The sequence below is a fragment of the Trachurus trachurus genome, assembly GCF_905171665.1.
Source record: "Trachurus trachurus genome assembly, chromosome: 17".
NCBI classification, from domain to species: domain Eukaryota; kingdom Metazoa; phylum Chordata; class Actinopteri; order Carangiformes; family Carangidae; genus Trachurus; species Trachurus trachurus.
In genome coordinates this window covers 13,770,221-13,796,063 of record NC_139900.1, presented here as the reverse complement: position 1 = coordinate 13,796,063, position 25,843 = coordinate 13,770,221, and the positions used below count along the sequence as shown (strand labels likewise).

Genomic DNA, 25,843 nt, shown 5'->3' with positions numbered 1-25,843 from the left:
GTTTCGTCGTCACACATGGAGGAAAGGAAAAAAACACCAAGAAAAACAACTATGAGCAGTACTGATTTGTGAATTGATGTGCACTGTATGTAGTGGACAGTCCCTTATTTACAAGGGCATGGATGAATGAGCGTGTGCATGCAAATGTAAAAGGCTGGAGCCATATGTGTAGCCAGGTGTGTCCCTGTGTGTGTGTGTGTGTGTGTGTGTGTGTGTGTGTGTGTGTGTGTGTGTGTGTGTGTGTGTGTGTGTGTGTGTGTGTGTGTGTGTGTGTGTGTGTGTGTGTGTGTGTGTGTGTGTGTGTGTAGAAGGGGGCTTGTCCATTTATGAGCGCTTGTGGTTGGTGTTTTTTCCTTTTTTTTTCTTTCCTCCAGAAGGCAGCACTGCAGCACTGAGGGGAAGGGAAGGAGGGAGGGAGGGAGGCAGGGAGAGAGAGAGAGAGAGAGAGAGAGAGAGAGAGAGAGAGAGAGAGAGAGAGAGAGAGAGGGAGATGATGGGACAGGGCAGTGGAAGAGGGAAGGAGGGGACAGAGGGAGGAGGAGAATTGACAGAAAAAACAATAAACCCACTGCAGTGGTGTGGAGGTGAGCTGGGCCCCTGTCAGCTGGATTCCCTCCAATATCAAGGTTGCCTGTGTGTGTGTGTGTGTGTGTATGTATGTGTGTGTGTTTGTGTGTATATGTGTGTGTGTGTGTGTGGAGACATTTGCTACTACGCATCTCTAATCTCACATCTCTGTTTGTGTGTGTGTCTGTGTGTGTGTTTGAGAGACAAACAGAGAGACAAACAGAGAGAGAGAGAGAGAGAGCGCATGGGGCCAAACTGACATAAACACCAGTTCATCCACGGGTCTTTCATTTGCTTGACCCCCCCACGACAGCAGATGTCACGCTGATGGGTTAACTGACAGCTCGTTAAAAAGGTGGGACTATGTGTGTGTGTGTGTGTGTGTTGTGAGATTGTGCTGGTTAATGTGTGTGTTTGCCTGCAGAAACCTCTCAGACAAAGAGCTTAAGATGCTGTTTGTACATGGGTCTATTTGTGTGTCTATGTGTGTGTGTGTTCACATGTGTGTGTGTTCACATGTATGTGTGCTCCATTAATGGTTGCCTAGTGCGTCCCTCCCTGTAATTCCTGCTTACCTGACAGTTGACAGCTTAACGCCCACCACCCACACACCCCTGCTCATTATTCCTGCTGCTCTGTCTGCGCTCCTCAGGCCTTAATGAATGTGTGTGTGCGGGCGCAAACGATTTTGCACGTTTCAACACAACTGTTTTTCCTCTCTCTCTCTCTCCTCCGGTCGCCCATCTCTCCCTCTTTTTCTCGTCTCGTCCACTCCACCTTCCAACCCCAACACCCCCCAATGTGCTTTATTAACACACACATACACATACACTCACACCATGCTGTGACTTGGGCTTAATCTGCAGTAATGAAGCACCTCTAATGTGGGTTGCTTTTGTGACACACATAAACACACACACACACAGACACACACACACAGCCCCTAACCCCACTATGTCTCCAGTCCTTTGTCAGGCTGAAGCTCGCCTTATGACAATGTGGATTAGCATTCCTCACACTCGCTCAGCTGAACTCTGCCCTGTTGTTCCTAATCACCAGCAGTCTGCCTGCTGCTGCTGCTGCTGCTGCAACCACACACACAGTTCACCCCACCACTTTATACAGCTACATGAAACACGCTGCTCTAGACACACACGGCCACGTGAACTTTGTGACCTATTTCTACAGCCTCGGTTTAGTCGCCTGACCATTAGCACACATGACATTTCTACAACAGACGCATTAATGGAGCAGAAAGTGCTTCTTTTTTTTCTTTTTTTTCGCTGTGTGTAGCCTGAGTGCTGCTAAATCCAACAATAACAAGCACCACTCCACTACACAGACATCCATGACCGTACATTACCATACACACACAGTCTGGCAAACACAGGCCGCAGAGAGTAAATGCATTTCAGAGGAAGCTGTATTTCCACCGTGAGCTCCGTCTGTGCTTCCCACCGCAAAGCACCAACATCCAACTTGTTGCCTCTGTTCTCATTTGAGTTGGTGAAATGAACAACAGAGGGACATTTGAAATGGAGGCTGATATTTTTGTGTAAGCGCGTGTGAACAGTAATCAAAAAAATGTGTCATTTTAAGCTCGGGCACTTTGCAATTAGATGAGTTTTTTTTTTTCTATTTTAAGCTAGAAACTTAACTCGGCTCAGAGCGTTAGATTTCATTTTTATATTTCATTTACTCTCGTTTCTTTTAGCAAAAAACTTTTTAAAGAAAAAGAAAAAAAGGATCTCTTTCAGTCGCAGATCATTTGACGCATACGAGGGATTTTCCATTTTAAGTTCACTACTTGAGTCATTTACATGTATCTAAGGTAAAGGCAGACATATCAACACACACACACACAGACTGACACACTGCCACGCAGAGTGCAAACAAGTCCGAGGTCAAGTTCTCCTCCTCCTCCCCTCTCAGTCTCTCCACTTCAGTCACGTGGACACTCCAGATGACTGCCGTCTCAGTGCACACACACACACACACACACAGTTACTCTTGGCTATAAATACACACACTGTCTCTATACATGTATAATAAAACATATACAAGGATCGTCCCCCCCCCTCTGCGAATACACACACACTAAAGTGATACATTTACCACGGAGCAAATCTCTTACTTTGAAAAATGTAGGAGCAAAAAGAAACACATTTAGCCGAACAAAACCTTCCTAGCCTTAAAATCATGAGCTGAACGTGTCGTGAAAACCTTGTGAATCAAATTCAAACTGTGTCGAGATGTTGCTGCAGTTTCATGACGACACGATCCTGATGAGGCTGAGAACGTTTTGAAGACGGCGCTGAGTCACTTCTGCTTCTGTTGATCACATCACACAATATGAGATGTTTGGACATGTCTCTTCGCATTTGCATTTTCTGACGATTCATAAAAAAAACAAAGCGATTAAATGATAACGATAATAATCAGTCTGGTGTGGACTGTACGGGCATGGTGTTGTTTTGAGATAGCAGCATGACTCGATTCTTCTGTAAATACGCAACGGAAATACTAAAACTGTAAAACCCTGCCCAGGATATAAAACACACACACACACACACTAACACAGATACAACTGCAACTAGTCTCAACAAGCCTTGTGGCAAATCTTATCTAGGGCACAATAAAGAGTATACAAGCCTTAGTCTGACCTTTCATCCCAGAGCAGCAGGCCTGTGTGTGTTTGTGTGTGTGTATGTATGTGTGTGTGTGTGAGTATGTGTGTTATCAAAATCTATTTTAAATCTCTTCAATGCCCCCAAAACACAAACACTGTTGTTGGGCACGATTGTCTTCACATCTGCTGAAAGCCGAGCATCAGTGGTCGGTCGCCGTGTATGAAAAACTGAAACAAACCCCGGGCAACCAACAACCAACCGCCGCAAAAGAAAACGGAGAGAGAGAGGTTCACACAAACATAAACTGTGCCACCCATCCTCCTCCTCCTCCTCCTCCTCCTCTTCCTCCTCCTCCCTCTGAGCCATTCATGCGCCTGGCATTCATGAAGGGGAGTGGGAGAGGGCAGGGGGGATAGCAGCAGGCAGCAGATGAGGATGGAGTAATGCAGCTCGTTCTCCCATTTCCTCTCTCAGGAGGAAGTTAAGCAGCCTTTATTTGGGTGCCTTTTCATTCGGCCTCAGACAGCGAGCGAACGAGGGGGGGGGGGGTAGGAACGAGCGCACATACACAGACACACACTCGCAAGCAAGAGACAGTCAGTCACGCCCTGTCTGTTTCTAAACCACATCCTGTTCTGCTGCAGTTGTCAACCGTGCCAAAGACCAAGCAACAGATACGTGGATATATATACTTCCTGGCCAAACCATGCAACAAGATAATGAATGCTTCTTGGGTTTTCCCTCCCCTCTCCTCCGCTCCCGTCCCCTCCACCGCCGCAGTTGAACCATGTGTCTGTGTTTGGGATCTGTGTTTTTACTGGGACTCGGTGCTCTGGTGGTCACACACCTGTGCTCCCCTCCCACACACACACACACACACGGGAGGGCTTTATAATATGGAGGTCTTAATCCAATAAGCAGCACTTTGTTTCAGAAGCCAAATCAATAACAGCCCACAAGGGAACCAGGCAGCAAAGTGGGGCATTTAAAAGTAATACACTTTTTAATACTCATTAACTCAGCACTAAAATGAGACTGTAAATGTTCAGTTCTTTGATTTGATATCTGTTGTGAATACTCAAGTCTCACACAGTAATACTTGTGTGCATTATGAAATAATAGCGAGAAGTCAAGTGTATTTGCCGTGAAGCGAGCTCATTATACGATCACTGCGAGTCAAGAGGCAACAATAATCTCTTGTCTTCAGCTCAGACTGTTCGACGTGCTTGACCCTTCACCGAGTGCTTCAAGGAAGAAGAAATATACCTCTTTACTGTATGTGACGAGAAGGAGAATACTCAACCTATTTATTTTTCTTTCACTTCAGGCTTGAACAAACAGATATGCGATAATAAAACAGTAGGGCACAGACGGGGACAGGTCTGACAGGTGGACGGTTATACAAACAGGTGACAGAAGGAAACAGGAAAGGAAGCAGAGAAAAAAAAAATAAAGGTCCGGCAGACGGCCAAGACAAATGAGGAGACAAAGAGACAACATGTGACTGTGCCTCCACACACACACACACCTGTTCCTCCTCCTTTCCAAACACAAACAGAAACAGTCGAGCTAGACAAGCACAATGATAAGCATCAGCCAGACTAGTCATGCCAGAGTCACACACACACACACACACACACACACAGGCAGATAAGGACAGGTTCATTCCCGACTTTCTTTGGCTTCAGGCCTCGGGCACATTTTTGCGTCACATGGGCAGTCTGTCTAGACAGTCATCACACTCACACACACTCACACACAGAGCCTTTCCCCTCCCTGCCAACATGTTGAGCTCCTTCCCCTATAGCTACAGCTCCAGTCGGCCATTTTACAATCCAACACCACCACCACCACCACCACCACAGCCTCGATGGCTGGAGCCGACGTTTCCCAGCGGAGAAACAGTTACTGAAGAGTCTGTGGGAGAGAGAACGAAGCCAGTTGCAGTGAAAAGTGAGGAATCTCCCTCTAACGAAAACAATCTCACATCTACTGTCCACCCACCGGAGCTTTACCGCTGACAGAAGTTTAATTTGGTTGGAGGCCGGCTGCAGAGTTTCTCGATGATCCTTCCTTCCCATAAAAACCAGCCTCTTTAAGCCTCGCTCGATCAATTTTTCTATTCATCTCCTCTCTCTTTCTCTCTCTCTCACTCTCTCCCCCACTCATGTTTCTCATGTTTCACAGACAAATCCCAGGTGGAGGGCTCTAGTCTATATTCACTGCAGTTCATGAGGTGGGTTGTAATATGTTACCTCATGAATGGACAAATTGTCTGACTGAAATACACTAGGCCACACAGGCTCAGGTAACCCCCCCCCACACACACACACACACACACACACACACACACACGCACACACACTGAAACCATCTACTACTACTGCAAGTAATTAATTCATTGTTTAGGCTATGAAATATCTCAAAATAGAAAAGAAAATGTCAACATGACCTGTCCAGACATCTTGATTTGTCCAACATCCAACGATACTCAACTCACTATCACAGAGGATTAGGTTAACGACTAAATGTTGACATTTGAGGGGCTAAAACCAGTGTTTTCTTTGTCCCTTTCCTCTTTAATAAATGAATGAAATCAATTCCCTGGCCACTTAGTCTAGCTCCAACAAATATTAAATATAAAATTCTTCCCATTCAGTGAATTTCCCCTCAGCTGTCCAACCTTGTTTTATAACGTTACTACAGCTACATGACTGAGTAATGTTATGCTTCCAGTTGCCATAATGATCATAGAGACAATTACTGCAGATCAATTAGCTGGTTGACAGAAAATTAATCCTCTGCAACTGTGGTCATTAATCATTTAAGTCATTTATCAGGCTGGAAACTGCAAAACTAGTGTGTTTCTGCAGGAATCTTTTGATTTTATTTCAGACAAAATGAGCTACGGCATGACATCAGTTTCAGTTCATTCAGATGGAAATTTGTCATATGCTACAAACTGAATTTATCAATAATGTCACATATAAATAATGGTTGTTGCTCCAGTAGTAAAGCAAGAACATAATTCACAGGTGTTGCTGTAATTGCAAATAGTTCAGACACTGAATCAGAAGTCAGAAGTCAAACTGCATTGTGCAACGCTTCAAATCATCGACCTGAGGTTGTTGTGATCAACAGAAGTGCATCGTAAAATAAGATCATTTTAACCACACTCATGCAGCTGTATGAGAGAGGAAATATGATTCAGCCTCGTGAGAGACTCGGTACACAGGGTGAGCGATTTGTGATATCTGAAATTTCCTGTTCACCCTTTCAGCTCCTGTAACTCAGGGTATAAGAGTGAAGTGTGTGTGTGTGTGTGTGTGTGTGTGTGTTCTAGCAACTCACTTGATGTTCAAAAAGAAAAAATATTATGAGGGCGTAGAAGTTCTCACTTCTCTTCCACCAAGATGTCATTAGGTTAAATAATGAAACATTACAGGCCTGCAGAGGGAAAATGTGGCGGCCACACACACTCACATGCACAACGCACAAGGAAAATGGAGAGTCTTTGAGTCAGTGAAGGGCATTTAAAAATCATCCATGTGCAAGACAGCAGTCTCTATGTGCAGCAGCTCAGCGTGTGTGTGTGCTCTACTTTCCCTCCGTCCTCCCTCCCCGCCCCCCCAGAGCGTTAATTACCAAAGCTGCAAGGGCTCACCTATGTGAGTCAACCAGGCCAGGAGACAGACAGACAGACACACACACACACACACACATACACAAGAAGAAACAGATGCACACACAAGTAAACAGACAGACAACCCATCAAACAACAGCTCCATCAAAGAGCAGTGTAGGAGGACGAGGAGGATGACGTAGTCCTCCTGCAAGCAAACTGTCCACGCACAAAATACGCACACAAGACACGAGCAGACACACTTCATGCTCCCAGGAGGACACATCGGCTGAGAATGAGGCCAGTGGGCCCTTGTCTTGTCTGAGGATGACTGTACTCATCATCTGAGCCTCATCTGGGCCAGTGTGCATGTGCTTGTGCTTTGCCACCTCTAAAAAAAAAAAAAATCAAAAGGGAAAAAGTCTGTAGAGACGCTCGCTGCCACAGGACGCTAGGTTACTGGTTCAAATCCACAATTAGAGACACACAAGATACCCACCAGACAAAAAAAACACACAAATGAGCTGCCTGGTTTGCTATATAAGGGAACTCGGCTTCCTATTCAAATGGATGAAACAACTCTGAGTGCTTGGAGACAGAGGGGAGTGAGGGAGCTGCAGAGAGGACGAGCGTTGCTAAGCAGACTGAAAGCCGAGAGAGGCTGTCAGCAAGCCAGCAATGCACTGCTATCACTAGTGGGAGAGAGGGTGGGAGAGAGGGAGGGAGGGAGAGACAGAGAGAGAGAGAGAGAGAGAGAGAGAGAGAGAGAGACAGAGAGACGGAGAGAGAGAAAATGGAGACACTGCCCAACCCCTCTGTGCCATAAATTACACAGCATCAACTAAAATGTCTTAAAATGCATACAGAAGCCTGCTTCTAACAGCCGGCCATAAGAAACCAGCAACTGTGAGGCTGTCATCATTTTCGCCTGATTACCATTTTAGGACTTTAAGCAATCAGAAGCCAAAAAAATCATAAATGTTTCTTCATGACAGGTGGAAATAAATGAATATGCCTCATCCATATAAAAGAAAAACACTTGACTGAGTGAGGGCTTTAATGTGTTAATCATGCAAGAGTTGCCCTAACTAAAATCTCCTCTTCACCTGATATGCAGCCATATATCGATCTGCGGTTTGTTTACTTCTTCCTCAGCGCAGGAGGCTGTGGCTCTGCTGTACTGTGGAATATACTGCAGTAAATGTCAATGCTCGGACTGAAACGACGCTGGAGGTTGGAGGTTGGAGGTTGGAAGGGGGGGGGGTTGGCGGTCCAGTGGCTGACCCCCAGATACAGCTCCAGCACTACAACGACAAAGCTTCTCCTGGCCGAAATGCCCTGCGGGGTAAAATCTATCACAGACACATGGAAAGAGAGACGGTTAAATCCAAACAGGCCCTGGGTCCTGTGACTGCGCTGCTGGGAGCTCTGGTCTCATCCATATTACATGCAGGAGCTTGTTTGAAGCCTCCACTGCTGCTGCTCGTCTCTGCATGGGCAGCTTGGCTTTGCTGTCCAGGCCCCTCGGGCTCGCCTGTCTCTCTCCCACACACACACACACACACACACACACACAAACAAACACATACACACATATACACACACACAGAGGTCCTGTAATGCAAATCCATCGCCTTTCCCTCTGTTCCTTTTCTTTCTCTCTGGTTTTCAAAACAAGTATCTGAGGACCGTTCTCTCTACCTTCAAAATGGCTCATGGACCAAAGAATTCACATGAGACTTTTACTTTTAATCTGCCAAAATGTGAATTATTTTAAAAAAAACACACACACAGATAAGTCAACCAGTGTTTGGCCTGAGGCTGATATTCACTTACATCCTGCCTCTACTGATATCAATACATGAAAGTCTACAACAGGTGAACCCACAATGTACAACACACACACACTCTTGATCACCAGACTTCCTTCATTAATACAGTCACTGTCTGTGGCGAGCTCGACAACAGCTCCGGAGAAGCACGGCTGGGTTTGGTAAATGTCATTACGGTTGAGTCAGAGCTCTAAGTGAACACACCTGGGTGTAGATCAAACAGACTGAGAGAGAAAGAGAAAGAGAGAGAGAGAAAGAGAGAGAGAGAGAGAGAGAGAGAGAGAGAGAGAGAGAGAGAGAGAGAGAGAGAGAGAGAGAGAGAGAGAGAGAGAGAGAGAGAGAGAGAGAGAGAGAGAGAGAGAGAGAGAGAGAGAGAGAGAGAGAGAGAGAGAGAGAGACCGGGACAGTGATAAATCTTTGTCCTGGCTCCACAGTGACGCTGATGAGTGGAGAGCAGACCGCAGCGCTGATGGAGCGCCGTGACTCACGCAGCAGGATAGGGTTGGCGTGGTGACTGGAGGAAGTGGCTGGTGGCGGCGGCGGTGGTGGTTGTGTTTCTGTGGTGTTTGTGACTGTGACTGTGTTTGACCCTTTGCCTTCATGTGATCATAAACTGTCGACTGTATCATATCCCGTGATATTTGTGTGTGTGTGTGTGTGTGTGTGTGTGTGTGTGTGTGTGTGTGTGTGTGTGTGTGTGTGTGTGTGTGTCTGTGTGTCAGCCATTTGATCAGAGGTGTCATCATATAGACAGACACACGTCACAGTCTGGGGTTTCTCCTCGGATTACACAAGGACAGAGAGTTTCAGACTTTTGGGTTTTAAGATTTCAACAGTAACTTTCGTTCTTTGATGAGGCAAGATCAAGTGAGGTTTTTTCTGACAGAGAATGTACCTTCTTTTGGCCGGAGGCAAGTTTTTTTTTTGTCTTTCCTCATCATGAGTCATTTTTATTGAGAACTACTGTGCGTCTGGCCTCATCTGGTATCAGGATGCGTCTCAGCCGGTACATTTTCGATAGTGATGACAAAGAAAATGTCTGGCATAACAAAGTGCACTTGTCACAGGAACTGGTTAAAATGTAGCCAGACTATAAACCACAAGGCAATGCTTCACTCTTCAAAGGATAAAGTCAAGGGTAATAAGGCTCCATGCTGGCCAAGTTGCCCCGGCAGCAAGGCTGTTTTAATAAGAGCAACAGTGAAGCCAGAAAAAAAAAAAAAAGCTGGACACGCGAAGAATCATTACCACATGGCTCAACAAGAGCTGCACACACTCACACAAGCACCGCTAAGGAGGACTTGACTATTAGCTTGCATGCAAGGATGTTGAAGTGCACTCACCAGCTTCAACACATGCAACCCTTAATTAGGCTTAGCCGAAGAAGTAGACTCAAATAAAATACATAAGATATGTTTTATGAAAGCTTCTATGTAATTAATTGCATCTAGAGGTCAATGACCTGGAGGACTTTCTACTACTTACATTAGCATACACAGTAAAGACATACAGTGGGACTGTAGTGGGACTCCAGAGGGAAGAAAGCCCGCTATTTACAGGAGCTAGATGAGCTGGTGTGTGGACCCCCGAGGGACATGAGGCAAGGAAGACTGCATGTTTGCATGTGTGTGTCTGCCCTAAGAAATATCAGGGAGACAGATGATTCCCATGAGCGGCGTCACTGCAGGTGGGAATATAGCGGTGAGATAAACACATCAGCGTTCGGCAGGGTTGAGGCTGAGGCGCAGAGAGATAAAAGTCTGAGCAAAACCACAAAATGTCACTTGTTTCCACCTCCGCTAATGCAGCTTGTTTCCCAGTTGCTATAACTTTACAGCGCCCCGTCCGTCCTGAGCCACATCCGTCGGGCCCCTGGTGAGATAAGGATTTACAGGGTATAGAGGCAGCCAGCAGTGAAAAGGGAAAAGAAGCAGTTGGAGTTTGATGTTAGTGGAGCAAAGGTGAAGCTGCAAAATAAAAGGACTTACAGGACAAGTCATCATCTATTCGAGCTTGGCAAGTTTACATCTCTCAGCGGCTCGCTGTGCTCTCCGCTTTCATCTTGAGCGTAGGCGGGAGGTCAAAACTAGCATGGGCCGTGGCAGCACTTAACCTGGCTGCCATTGTTGTGTGAAATTAAGCGCAGGGGACCGTTTGACAAAAGAACGTGGACACTTAATCAAGCATCGCAGAAGCAGCAGAATCACTTACATATGGGGAAATACTGACGACGAGCCATTACCAAACACGCAAATAACATTACTGGCAAAGTGGAGAAATGGGGATTCCTTTTAATCGTACAGACCGACTATTTTCCCCTGATTTCCCTGTGTTTGCAACATGCATAATTGATCAGTGTAGTGGCTGAGCTTAATGTGTTGTGGATGTGCCGGGTGGCAGCCCAGTGGGACTCATGACACGCCTTTGATATCCTGTGTTTATCTCCCTGTCTGGGAGACTGGAGCTGTGGGAGAAAATATGAGAGAGAGGGAGTCTAAGTGCCTATATGGTGTGCGTGTGTGTGTGCACGTCTGCTGTGTATATGGCACTCCTATGGAAAGTGCCGTCTCTGGGTCTCTCCATTTAGATCTTCATTAATCACTGTTCCCACCGGGAAGGCGGCACAGAGGAGTCTTTCAAATGCAAACGCATTTTCTCCGCTCGCACACAACACGCAGGCTGGCAGTCGGTCTCCCACAGTCCTTTTACAGTATCGCCTCCCTCGCCTCCGACTCCCTGGCCCCCGACGCACACACGACCAGATCCTCTGACCGTCTCCCAGGGAGACCAGATAGTGGACAGTTAATCTTTTCATCAACACATCCATTAATTAATACCAGGACTCCTCATTATTTCAGTCTCGTGCAAGAACAACCCAGGGAAGCTTGTCAGACATGTCTCTCTTCTTACAGTCTTGTTTGAACTTGTAGCCTATTATATTTCCCTCTTTTTCACTTGTTCTCGCTTTCGTTTTCCTTAAAAGCAACAAACTGGTCTGATGCTCTGAGCGGGGATAACCAGAGCACACAGTGAACATGCAAACAGGCTGTCAGTCCAGGGCTCTTTTAAAGCCCACGGGGCATTTGGCTGGGAGGGGCTTTACGAGTTTGTTTAGTCTATGAGACTGTTGGCAGATGTGGCACAGGCTCCAGTGTATCTGGACTGACCTATCTGCTGCTGTGGCGAGTGCACATCAGTCCCATGGCAGCACATTATCTTCTTCAGGCGGTGATGTGGGGGGAGAAGAAAGCCCAAGCCAAGGAAACAGTGAAAAAATAACAAGCTGCAGCTGGGGTGGGAAATAACCAGCAGCCAACCAATGATACATTTTTTAAACTTTGGGGTTGTTGTGGTGCGCAGGAAAAGTGCTGTGAGCTGGCGCACGACTAATTCTGGTGGTTCGCTGAGCTGTGGCTGAGCCCCTGTGACGTTTTCAAATGTTTTGAGTCTTTAAAAAAAACTGGAGAAAGATACTTGTCAATTTCAGAAAGAGACCGAGGAGTTACGACTATAGTGAGCCGCGGTGCAGTTATGGAGCTGTGACACTGGCACTGACCTGATGGTGACATACCGGAGGCCCCTCTCTCTCTCGGCTAAGCCCCTCCTACCTTGCGGGGCCCCATTTAGCCCTTTACAACAGGCAGCAAACACTGGGCCAAAGCACAGGGTGTTGTGTACAGGGAACACAGTCTTCCACATCAAACTACATACAGACGTGACGGACTGTAGGTTACTCTGGGCCAGTGTTCAAAGGAGCTGCTGTGTATTCAGTATAAACGGATAATTGTTCTTTGGAAAATGCACAGACATAAAAACATGTGTTTGTGTGTGTGTGTGTGTGTGTGTGTGTGTGTGTGTCTTGGGCTGGGGTAGTAGGAGGCAAAGGAGCATATTAGCTGGGGAAATGCGAGCTATCCAGCATGTGATTGGCCAACCGAGAGGGCTGCTCCAGACGAGATTTGTGGTGTAGCTCAGGTCTTTGACGGAGGAGGGGAGAGGAGGGGAGGGGAGGGGAGGGTTAATTTTCAACTCAGAGAAAGAAGATCTGGGGCCCAACAAGCCCCCGTGTAACAACCTGGCTCACACAGCTTGTTTCATGGCAAGACAACCAAAGTATAGAGGAGTTTATGAGTTGAGACAACAGCCAGACGCAGCTGTCCCGGTCTTACCCCCTCATCTTCTACACCCTTACCTCATTTGCTTGTGTTCCTCCCCCAGAGGCGGCGTGTTTTCTGACCACACATAGCCTTTTCTGTGTCTGACTGACGCTACCGCTGTCTGGCAGCCTGTCTGAGTTACAGAAATGAAGGCAGGCAACAGCAGAGGCAGAGGTGAGGTTAACTTGGGAGACTGGTGCACATGTCTTAACACACAGACGGGAACTTATGCAACACCAGCTGCGGTCCCTGTAACTGAGTCTCCTCGTTTCACTCTTCTACCATTTCCTCCTTGCCTCCCTGTCTTGGTCCATTTCCTCCTCTATTCAGTGTCTGTGTCACCCGGCAACTCGCCACATCCATCAAGGTCGGAGACCCGATCAATAGCCACTGGCTTTCTTCTCATCCGCCTTGCAGACGCACACAAGTGGTCTTATTGCTTATGTAACGATCGACTTATCGGGTCATTTGGCTGCTTATTTTGTTACTGTCCGCTGATTGGGGCCCAGGGGGTATTGACTGTTTACAGACACATGTGGCTGACAGCAGAGCCGTCGGAGTTAAAAGACAGGAATGATGATGATGAGCAGAGTGAAGAGCAGACCGAGAGCCAGGTCAACTGAAGTCTGAAGTCAAGATGAGAAGTGAGAAGCAGGCAGATGGGAGACTGACGTCAAGATGGAGGGAGGAGGAAGAGATAGCAAAAGGCAGCACAGTGAACGATTAGCGTGCCTGCCAAAATCCAATTAGATACAGCCCAGGAGAATGACTGACAGGCAGACAGACAGACAGACAGACAGAGCAGACAGCCCAGGAGACAGCCAGAGAGTGCAGCTGCACTGGTCTGCGGTAATGAAGTCACTGGTTTCCAAATAGCAAATAGAGGAAGCCAGAGAGATGCAGCTGTCTGCCGTCTGTGCCGCAGCCACTGTGTCAGCCCGGCCGGGGAGGCAGACAGAGGAAGGCTGTTCTCTCCGTCTGACACTTCTGACTCTGGGCCAGCACAACGCTACAAACAAGGCCGAGGCAAATAAGCAGCACGCAGCTATGTTCACGGTGTCGCTATATCACGGGATTATGCTCAGTAAGGCTTTGCAAACATGTCTCAAATATCAGCTTGTAATGACTGTTCCTGCTCTTTTCTTTTTCTATTATGAAAATAAAGATTTATGTTGGAGGTGGGAATTCACAACTCTGGTCATTCAAACTGAAAGGCACCAGCAGTTTTATGGCTCGCTAATTGTTTACACATTAAACAGTACAAATGAAATGACCTTTGTGTCTGTCTGTCTGACGAAACACAACCTGACCTAATATAACCACTGACTACTTCTGGCGATTTTGTCATTCAGACATTTTGTAATACACCGCTGTCTGGTGACATGCCATGTACACACACACAAACACGAACCCAAACAAACACAATGTCCCTCCAGCAAGACGGATATTTCACAAGATGGTGAGGATGATCATCAAATTGGAATTTCTGTTACTTCCTTTCTTGTCAGGGGAAAAAAAAAAAAAGTAAAAAAAATGACGACACATGATCTTGTCTCAGTGGAAAGTACGAGTGTCCGTCACAGCCCCTGTAGGCAAAATGAACTCATTGTCTGTCAGATACTAAACTAACTCTGGAGATAAGGCTTCGGCTTGTTGCTGTCCGTTAGTGGCGTCTGTCTAGCAAACTCTATTTACACAGCAGGGATCAGTAGACATGGCAGCCGTGCTCCAGGGCACAAAGCCCCGTTTATAAAGAGCAAGTCCTGGGGTTTTTAACTGCACCTTTTCAAAACCAAACACTCCTAACAGGATATGGGAGACTACTAGTAGCCATTGGAGAAAGTGGGGAAAAAACTTCCAGAAGGCTCCCCTTGTTTGTGTCTCTTCTCTTCTAGAGGTCCCAGAGCTCACCGGTAAAAAAAAAAAAAAAACCAAAAAACTATGAACTGCTTGTAAATGTGCACACTGACACTGTGTATAAATAAGGGCCAGTGGGAAAAGGGTCTCCAGCCGGGGTTAGACCAACAACACACCGACGCAGCCCATCTTTCTAAAAAAGCATGTGTGACTGTGAGCTGCCTTGGCTGGCCTTAACATCCACTGGGATGTGGAAAGTATGAGTCACACACACACAGCCAGTGCAGTGGAGGCGGCTGGACAGAGTCTGGAGGATGTTCAGGGTGAGAGACATGTCCGTCTGCCTCACTTCCTGCTCAGTTAAACACACTTTCATTACACAAATAATACACACACACACACATAAACAGAAGAGCGGCTGGACTTGGGAAGGGAACCCCTGCGTCCTGACTGCGTGAAGCAGGACACTGCAGCCAGGTCACCTTGTTCTCTGGCCGCTGACCTTTCACACACCCGTACATCCGCTCCAGTGTGGAAGAGGGGGTTGGTGGAGTGGCATCCTCTTTTCATGCCAAAATCACCTGCTTCCTGTAGACTCACAGGCAACTGTCTTTCCAGGAATTTGTACATTTGTGCCTCTGCGTGTGTGTCTGTATACACGGACATGATTGTTGCATAAATTTCACTTCTGCAATCTATTTTTCATGGTTTCTGATTGAGGCAACCCCTCAAAAGTAACTGAAAAATGAGAGAGGATATGAGAAAATCCTCATCCCTTCCCCTCTAACAATAAACAAAAGTGGCAAGGTAAAAAAAAGAAACCGAAAAAAAAAAAAAGCTACTGAGAAATCACCCCGCAGAGAGACAACAACACCTGAAACTGTGTGGAGACAGAGGCTCCAGAGAGCCTGGCAAAGTGTGAGACAGAGAGAGAGCGAGAGAGAGAGACTATGATGATGAAGATGTGTCATACTAGCCACTAGTTAGCAGCTCATTACACACACTGAGGTTGGCAGCTTTTCACACGTAAAAAAACACACACCACAAAGATAGCAAGGAATCCTCTGTGGAAATCAAAATGTCTCCTGCGTATTTGACAGAGCAGCACGTCTACGACTTTCCAAAAGACATACCTTACACCGTGGCAAGAGGAAGAAGAGGAGGAGGAGAAGGAGGACAATTGGAAAAGAGGTGTGACAGGAATGCGGTCAGGACGCTAGACTAGACAGCAGACGGTATTTCCGGTACGTTCACACACACACACACACACAAAGTTAACAAGACAAAGACGAGAGCATCTCTTTATCTAAGGTACACAAACAGTTCACGACGTGTCTCCCGTGCTCCAGAAACGTGTTCCCCCTCACCTGTACTGTGTCTGTTGTGCTGAACCACAAACGCAAACAAATCTTACCAGTACAGGTTGTCGGAGAGTCCCCTCTCTTTTCAAAATGAGTGGTATGCTGGTTAAACTGTTTGTTTCCTTTTTTTTTTTTTTAAACTTCACTGTAAACCGATCCCAGCTGGTAGTCTGTGTGTGAACAACCCGCAGCAACAACAGACAAAAACACAACACCTACTTAACCTTCAATACAATACAGACAGGGCAGTCCACTGTGGTCAGATGGAGGTCATGAGATAAACCAGCCAATGGCAGAGAAACTATCTAAAGCTTTACAAGAGGCCTGCTGCCCTCATGATTTAGATACTGCATTGATGAGATTTTTTTTTCTTTTTTACCACAGAAGAATAAGAGGAATGGGAAAATCCTGCAGGATTCAGGCTTTCAGATAAACACTAAATACAAGATAAATACACATAATGTGATAAAGCTATTTCACTTTCAAGTTTGCCTGGAGGTAAATGGATCAGTAATTATGTCCAAGTTCCAATCCTGTAGCTCACACTACAGCTAGATATTTCATTTCATGGAGCACCTGTATTTTGTCCAAGTTGCTAGGAAACAGAATTCATAAAATAACTCTATAACAGATGTCATACAATGTCTAAGCAGCCAAAAATGTCTTTAGCTTTGGTGTGCACCAGATTTGCTTTCCATTTTCTCCCACTGTGTGGGAATGTGCAAAAAGACAAACTCCAGTTGGCTTTGGCAGACCACAATTGTTTTTCTACATTTCAACTTAAAAAGATCTGACTCAAGCAGTCTGCCCGAGCCTCGTATGCCGGCCTTTTGTTCAGCGACATACCCAGTGACCTCCAGGTGACCTGGGGGGACAAATGATGCACTTCCCCTTCAGCTGTGGCCAGCTGGCCTCACCTCCTCTGTTCAAACCTGGCCAGAGAAAATGACACCACCTGTCCTCTGTCACACATACTGGGTCAACGCTGGTTTAAGAAAACATTGGCCGTTAAGTGGGCTTGTCAAACCTGCTGAACACACGGAACGTGGGACTCTGCCATGACGGACGAGAAGAAGGGACAGCTGGCCAACCAGTTTGGAGATTTCAAAAGCACATTATCGATGAACTTCTGAACGTTTTTTCGGCTACTTCAGCAGAAAGGGGATGAATGACGCCACATAGCATGCAAACAAGCAGAGACGAAGCAAACAAAGCATCATTTTGCATTGCACTTACTTTGTCTAGCGACCTCTTGAGCTGGTAGTGGAACTTCTCTTTGACCTCGTCCAAAAGCTGCTTGAGCTTGGGTTCCTCTGGCGTGCCCTGGTACTTTCTGGCGAGCTGCAGGTAGCAGGGCCACTTGGCCGAGTCAAAGCCCCAGTGGCAGGTCCTCTTATCAGGTGACTTGTGTGAATGCATGACAAACTTCTGCGGCGAAAAGAGCAACTGGCACTCGACACATTGGATGCAGGGCGCCTCGGGCTGGGTGTAGAACTGGGGCACAAAGAGACCCTGGCACTTCCCCAGACACTGGTGCTCCACCTGGAAGCTGGCTTCGCTCTCCTTCAGCAGACCCTGGGTCGACAGCTTACCGCTGGGGTCGGCGGGCAGGGCCGCCCCGGGGCGCAGCAGAGCGTTGCACAACCGCTGTGCGTCCGTCAGCGTGATGAGGCCGCAGGAAGGCGCGTTGAACGGCAGGATGCCCAGCACTTTGAGGATGTGCAGCTGCTCGGCGTCGCATCGCGAGCAGTAGACGTAGAGCTCGTCGCACACGGTGTTGATCTGCTGCAGGGAGAAGTCGCGCAGCACAGAGTTGAGCACCTGGGGCAGGCAGAGCCGCTTTTCTCCCCCGACGACGAAGCAGGAGATGGACTCTCCTTCCAGCAGCGAGTGTGTGAGTTCGGTGGAGCTGTCGCAGGGAACCAGCAGGGGGCCCCCTCCCAGGACCGGAGGGGAGGGCAGGGGGGGCATGCCGGCCGGGGAGTGCTCATGGCCGGTTCGGGCTGAGAAGGCAGCCGGGCCCCCGAGGGAGCTCTGGCTGCTGAGGGTGAACTGGGCCAGTGTGTGTTTGAGCCCAGGGCTCAAGTCCAGGGCTTTAGCAGAGCCCACATGTAGTTCAGCCCGACCCGCCACATCCATGTCAGAGTCGTGATGCAGATCCTCCGGCTGCTCCCGCTTCACCTTAGGAGTTTTGGGGAGTGAATCCAAGCTCCGACGCTTCAGGTTGATCTCTGCAATCACTCGCTTCTTGATGGGCGCGTCCTCCAGTCGCTCTCTGTACAGCCGCTTCATGTTGCCCTTGAATGAAGTCAAGTCTTTGAACGGGGTTTTCAGACTGGTTTGGGTGCTGGCCATGTCTAACCACTGGGTTATTGTCGTTTCTGTCTGCTGACTGAGTTCTTGTATTCCTCTGACTCTTTATTTCCCTCCTAAAGTCTTTTCAAATGACATAAATCTTCTGGTAGTTGGACACATGCATGATGGTGACTGAAGTTTTCAATGTTCTGATCCAATTCCTGTGCATTGAAAAAAAAAAAAAACATGAATTTAGGAAACACATCAGGCAGGGAAAAAAAACATCATTATCCAAACTATAGTTAATAAATTATTTCCCTGTAGAGGAATAAACAAACAAACTGAAAATGATCTCATCAAAAAAACTTTGCGGAGCAGGAAATATCCATAAGGAGTATAAATGTTTTACTGCTGCTGTCCCGGCTGGGGGCTGAAGAGGTCAATGGCTGTTTGCATGGACCACTAAACCAAATGGTCATTACCATACTTCACACAAACACAAGGCTTTGGCTTTTTTTTCAGCCCTTGTAATTGAACCCCAGGGGAAACTTCCATCAAGGTTTTTTCACTAAGGGTTTTGAAACAAACTTGCTGGGACAAAGTGAGAATTTTAACAAGCGAAACCAGTTGACCAGACATAACAACCTGAGCGAATACACCCACCCCCCTCCTCACCTCTCTCCACCCTGCCCCGCTCCCATTACATTGTTAATGTAAGGCTGATACACAATGGTCAAAAACATTTCACTTTGCAAATGAAAGTGCCCTTCCCTACCATATTGTGCCTTCCCCTGGGTCTGCTTACCCCACGCTGACCCCATCAACTCCATGAAAAACAATTGATAAAAGCGTTAACAGCAGTCGTCCCCTTCTCTCACTCCGTTCACAGCTTGACATAGAGCAGCGTGGAAAGCGGTGTTTCCCCCTTCTTTTGCCATAAGGCATTACTGCGGAATTACTAAGTTTACCGTCATAAGGTAAACAACACTTTGCGCCCCCCCCCCAATTTAAAACGCCATGTAGTTGATAATGGCTGCTGCTGCAATATGACACTAACAGCAGCTTCAAAATGCAACATTTACTGTATCATTTGCGCTTCGTTTATGCATCTGCACTAAATTGATATCTAGATTTATCAAAATAAAACGTTAAAAGGATAAATGCACATGCATTGGGTTAATTGACCTCAAATTTGCATTCGCTTTTTTGCAGATTTCAGCATCCTATCGTTTTTTCCACCGAGTGAAAACCCCGCTGCTGCTGCTGCTGCTGCTGCTGCTGCGGTGCACACCTCGAGCTCGATTCCGAAACGGGTTGATGTTTGTGGGCGTTTTAATGGCAAATAATACCGTGGGCCGATTGAACAAAAAAGAAAAAGAAAAAAAAAACACTGCAAAACCAGATCAGCGACCAATAAATGAGGATCTTCAGAGAGGCAGCTCCTCCTCCTCCTCCTCAGCTTGCTCGGTGTATTACAGGACTTCGGTTTTGGCAGCTAAAACCTCCAACAAGATCGTTTTTTTATAATTATTTCTGACAGAAATCACAACGCCCGCAATGTTTATTTTTTATTTTTTGTTCGTAGTAACAATTTCTCATAAACATCCCCATATTCATTTATTGCCTTTTAGACATTAGCCTATCTTTTCATGACTTCTCCTGGTATCCCCCCTTTTGCTGCTGCAAGGACACCGCGGAGAATAATGCTCCTGCTCTGCTGCTCCGTCCCCAGCGAGCACCACCACCCCTCCTCCTCTTCCCTCTCTCTCTTCTCCACCACCACCACCACCACCTCCTCTCCAGTCTGCAAACTGTACCTCGCCTCCTCCTCCTCCTCCTCTGCTGGCTCGCCACGGCGGCACTGGTATGCAGACAGCGCTGATAATGACATTCACTGTCTACACTACAGTCTGGTCTGGGGAGGAAGGCACCGCTGGTCCAGCAGCGCTATACGCACACACGCCGATTTAGTGGAGGGCATAGTGGGGTTTACAGCCAAAGCTCACCACCCCCACCCCTCCCTATGTCAATCAAACGCACACACACAGGTAGAGGTGCCTGTCCGATACCCTGGTTTAGCCTGACATTAAACGTTACGCATTTGTGTGTGTGTGTGACATTATTTCTTAAACCCGTTACGTGACGATGTTTTGACAACAAACATTCACACAGACTTATACGATGAGGAAAACACAAATAATATGATGTTACAGTATGAATGTATGTAAAATCAAGTGGGGGGGGGGAAACGCGTATTATCTTGTCTTTCAACGTTACCTAGCTTAGCTTAGCTTAGCTACTACCCCCAGCTTACTTACCCCCCGGTGCATGAAGCAGTTCAACCAGCGTAGTATTGAAGAGGGTTATGTGCTATGTGCAGCACAGCCAGGCTAACTTAATTAACCCACTTCAGCCAAAAAGCAATGCGAGCGATAATAAATAAATCCAGACTTGCCTAGTCTCACCCAGCAACAACACAGAGATAGATATAGAAAGCGAGGCGATATGATAACCGAGTCTGTCCGCTGCGACGCCGGACAGAGCAGGGTAAACCAGGCAGCTACTATGCTGAGACTAAAAGGCAGGGGTACAGTGACCGATAATGTGGGCTAACCGAGCGCTAACACTACGGCACTACAGCAGGCTAAACCCCCGGATAGAGAGCGACACAGCGGGCTTTACCAGTTAGCTTCTCTACCCCCTCCTCTCCTCTCGAACGTCCGTCCGTTCAGAATAGAATGAACGATTCGAATTCAAATTCGGCCGTTAATCGTCCGACTGTCAACAGCCACATCCACAGACTGGTTACATTTTCCATTAAAAAAAAAAAGCAAAGCTCCGTCCTTTTTCGTCTCGTTTTTAAAATTAAAATACAAAATACACTTGCCTGAAACGCTGCTGCGTGTGTTCCTCTGTCCTCTCGCCACTCACTAACTCTCTCTCTCGCCTGGGGTCTTCTCAGTACTGGAAAAGCCTGGCGGACCGTCAACAAGATGCAGCTCGAGGCTCACTACAGAGCCGTAACGTCACAACTGCACACGGGCTGAGAGGCGGAGACGTCACCCGGCTGACGGAAACTATGCGGGGGTGTCTCTCGTCTGTCTGTCTGTCTGACTGTCTATCTGCCTGTCTGCCGCTCCGTTAGTCCGTCTGTCTGTGTGTCTGCCTGTCTCACTCACACAGTCTGGGGCGTTTGTTTCCTCCAGAAGTAGGTAGGTAGAGAGTAGTAGTAGGCTAGTAGAGAAAGAGAGAGGACAGATAGCACCAAAGCAGCCACAGTGCGGGCGCTTTTTTTTTTTTTTAAAGAGCAGCTCATTAAAAACCTGTGTGTTACCGGGCCCCACATAGTAGTTTCACCCAAAAACATGATTCAATGATTTTTATTTTTTATTTTTTTATTTTTTTTATTCACAGGCACCGACTGAATATCAGGTTTAATAGTTTTTGTATTTCACTGTTATCATCACTGCTATCAGTTTTTCAAGACTGTCACATTTTGATATCTACAATAACTGGTTGTAGCCGCCGATGTAGCCAGCTTCAAAGATAGTTCAACATTTTGGCAAATTCGCCTAATCCCTATAAACTAGGGTAGGTTCGTAGGTATAGTAAGGAACCACCTCTATGACTAGCCTATAGGAATTATGGCAATAGGCGAATTTGCCAAAAATGTTGAACTATCCCTTTAAGGTAAGAAGAAACTCAAGTTGTTGTTTTAATGGAGGTTTAGAGAGTGTCTCTACAGGACCACAAGATGGGAGATAATGGTGGATCCAACAATTTACAAACCCTTTAACGGTCCCATATAGGGATCTGGAGCCCCCAGCCAATTGCTGGCTAAAATGATTGTGAACCACTGATTGTATCGTTATAAATGGATTTTATTTAATGATATTAGAATATATGAAGTCTTAATCTGAAAAGTGGCAATACACTGCAGTAAAAATTTGAATATTTCCCCCTGAAATGTCATTATGGTGAGTTGCTTGCTGTTATTTCAATGAAAATAAACTGTTGTGAAATTGTTAGCTTGACCTCTGTGACTTTGTCCTAGTAAATATTGAAAACTACTCTGGAAATCCAAAGTGACATCTTTAAATATCTTGTTTTGGCTGCTCATCCGGCCAAAATCTAAAGATATTTAGTTTACAATTGACAAATAAAAGCAGAAAACCATCAGAAATGAAAAGCTGAAAAAGGCAATGTTATGTTATGCTCAGGTATTTTTGCTTGATTCTTTTTCTGTCAATCACCTAATCAATTAATCATCTAACAGACTGATTTTCAACACCTTTCTAAGATTTTTTTAAAGGAAGAACACCACCTGCTCTCTCTTTTAGTGCAAACCCATATCCAGCTTCATGTCTCTGATTGTTTTTGGTTTGAATCATGTTAGGTCAGGTTTATTGATGTGTCCTTGGATGACATTTGCCGCCATGAACTAACACGACAGTTGGTTTATCTATCTCTTTGGCTTTCTACCAAGTTTGCAACAACAACAAAAAAGAGAGAGAGAGAGAGGATAAGAGGGGACAAACTGACTGGACAAAAGGGAGGTTTCTTTTCCCATAGTTCCCCTCCCCCCTCTTTTTATGGACCTATCCTCTGCCAAAGGTCAAGAGGTCATCTGGGCAGTCTATTGTGCTTTAAGTGATGATGGGAGTTAATAAAAATCAGAGTATGAAGCCACCAGGAATTAGATTTTATGAATTATAGATAATATATTTTCATTTCAGGGAGATTTAATTCCCTTCCCCAATCTCTACTCTTGAGTATGACCGCACTATCATTTATGAAACGGCTTTTGAGTCTTAATCTGAAAGGGTTATCGCGCTCTGTCTCTACATATGCTGGGGTTTTTTCAGCTGGAGTATACACCCATGGCCAGCTGACTGACCCACAGTCTGGTGTCACACGTCTGTGAGAGCATGGAGGCTTGATAAAGCTTTGATAAACAACACCGTCGGCCGTTTCGCCGCAGCCTCTCTCTCTGGCTCACTCTCTGACAGCAAGGTCAGCATTTGTATTATGAGAGCAGATGTGCGTACACCCCGTCCAGCCCCAGAGAACAACAAGAGGGACATTGATTTTCCTGTAATAACATCACTCTGTGCGCTGCGGGGAGTAAATCAATCTCATATGTGCAATAATGTGACCAGCACTGATTGTTCATTAGCGGTATAAAGCAAAAAAAAAAAAAAAAGCTGAGGGATGAGGTATAGCACGGACAGTGGTGGGGGAGCTGGGATTCACAGACAGACAGCAACAGACTATCCCATTGATAAGCCTCTCCATTAGTCGAGACTCTGTCTAACTGTTATTGGACTCTGTACTAAGTGGACCCTGGGGGCGGACACCTCACAGTCGTTTTCATACATCCTGTCTGCAATCAATGGTGGATATTGAAATATGTCCTGAGTTGTTCAGTGGATGTGTCTATAATTTGGGGTAATGATGCTTGCTGGAGTGGCGGTATATGAGGTCTGAGGTGTCAGAAGGAGAGGGCGGACATTCAGCACATTGTCTTCTCTCTGTGGTGTGTGTGTGTGTGTGTGTCAGCAGGTTTTTGCGTCAGGTCTCATCTTGCAGCCACATTAAAACCATGCGTTGTACACTGAGTAACCGTCTCTGAAGTATTTTGTTTGTGACTTATATCTGCAGACGGTAAGTCATCGTTTTGGCTCCCTAAAATTCAACAGGAGGTCGACAAAATACTGGAAACTGTGATGTGATCACGGTTATGTTTTAGAAACAGTTCAAACAGCAATACAAGTGGATTATTTTGAATACCACTGAGGGTGTTTAGATGTGTGTTTGGTTATGACTGGGATTCTCAAATATCCCACCAGGTGCTGCACATGATATAAACATCTGATCCTGGTTTCAGGGACTTGGATATGTCTGGGTATCGAAAGTCCAATAACAACCAACTGTGGCATCTAAACACCTTATATTGTGGAAAACTGGAATAGGCTGGTTTTTCCCCATACACACACACAAATCGCTGGTCGCCTGTTGTGTCCATGTCCCTGCGCACATTTTATGATGAACACTGAACCAACATCTAAAGTAGATTTTTGCCTTGATACATTTTATATATACAGAGTTTCACTGAATATTGGCACCGGCTGAGAAACTGTATTTATTGTGGATCAGTCACATCATAACATATACAGTATAGGTGAACTGTCAAATAATGCAAAGCGTAAAGGTTCATATTTTTTGAAATTCTGTCATAATGCATTATTCACTTGGCCCTTATGCACTTTAAAGGGTTAAGTGCTACCCAGGGAATTGCTGAGGTAAAAACAATAGCGATTGATTATTCTCCTGATCATTATTATTCTTTTTTAAAGTATATTTTTGAGGCTTTTCGGGCCTTTGGACAGTGGAGAGGCAGGAAATGGGGAGACAAATGACAAGCAGCAAAGGGCCACTGGTGGAATCAAACCAGGGCCGCTGTGGCGGGGGCTATAGCCTCTGTATATGGGGCGCCTGCTCTACCCACTGAGCTTCATAAGGCCCCATCATTCTCATTCTCTATTAAACTCAAGACTCATAATGAATTGTCATTTTATATGTAAAATTACAAAGTCTGTCACATTAAGATTTTATTTTTGTTCATTTGTTTATTTTCTCTCTTTTATTTGACTCTTGTTATGCTGTCATACGTATGTAACTATGCTGTTACTATGGCACAAAATGTGAACTGGAATGACTGAATTCTTTGTTTGTTATTGCAACTTTCAATAAAGTTAAGGAGGAAGAAAAGACTCATAATGAAAACCTCAGTTGAACATCATCACTCAAAGTCTAAAACAAGACTAATGTGTCAAATAGTGGGAAAAATGAACTACATAATAGTGCAAGAGTCTTTATATATTGGAGAAAGACATGTAGGCCTACAAGTATAATATAACTCTGTTATTTTGGCCAAAACATGTCAATAAGAAATAAAGTTTCCATGCTGATCGTGTACGGGTCCCCCTCCGAGGGCAGAATCAATATGAGACGTGTACTGTGTACGTTTTCTAAGGTTAATATGAGGCCTCAGCAGCAGCTGTGTACGTGTCAGACAAATCAACCAGGTATCAACCAAAGGTTACAGCCTGTCTCTGCACAGGCCTCCATCTCTCTCTGTTTCTGTCTGTGCTGCTGCTGCTCAGTACGAAATCACTGATGGAATTTCCAACGACTGTTAGTTTGGAAAATACCTACATGATTTGTCTCACTCCGGCTGCTGAGGCCTTGTGTTAAGTTCAGCAGAAGTTTACAGTGTTTTTTTTAACACATACAGGAGGACTGAGGGGTAGTTGTTTTCTCTTTAAAAAGCCTCTGGATTGATTTCGGTTTGATATTAAGAAGATATAGTATCGCTGGAGTTGATCAACCCAGATTTTCTTTACCAGCGTCGTAAAATTCAGACCCACAGACACCGATGCATACTTCTATTTTATATATCTATTAATCTATATTTAAGACAGCTGTCGTACAGATTTAGAAAAAGAGGGCTCTGGTATCA

The 25,843-nt window shown here is 45.9% G+C and overlaps 1 protein-coding gene across 3 annotated transcripts in view; it reads right to left on the bottom strand.

The window, feature by feature from the left end:
- skila (SKI-like proto-oncogene a) overlaps nt 1–21,324 on the bottom strand; it is a 36,248-nt gene extending 14,924 nt beyond the window's left edge. For all 3 annotated transcript variants that reach the window (XM_083991061.1, XM_083991063.1, XM_083991062.1), the window contains exons 1-2: nt 21,209–21,324; nt 17,263–18,542 (exon numbers count right to left, since the gene is read on the bottom strand). In XM_083991061.1, coding sequence (XP_083847187.1) covers nt 17,263–18,381 — 1,119 coding nt within the window. In that variant the 5' untranslated portion in view covers nt 18,382–18,542; nt 21,209–21,324. The remainder of the gene's footprint in view (nt 1–17,262; nt 18,543–21,208) is intronic.
- Nucleotides 21,325–25,843: the final 4,519 nt, after the last annotated feature.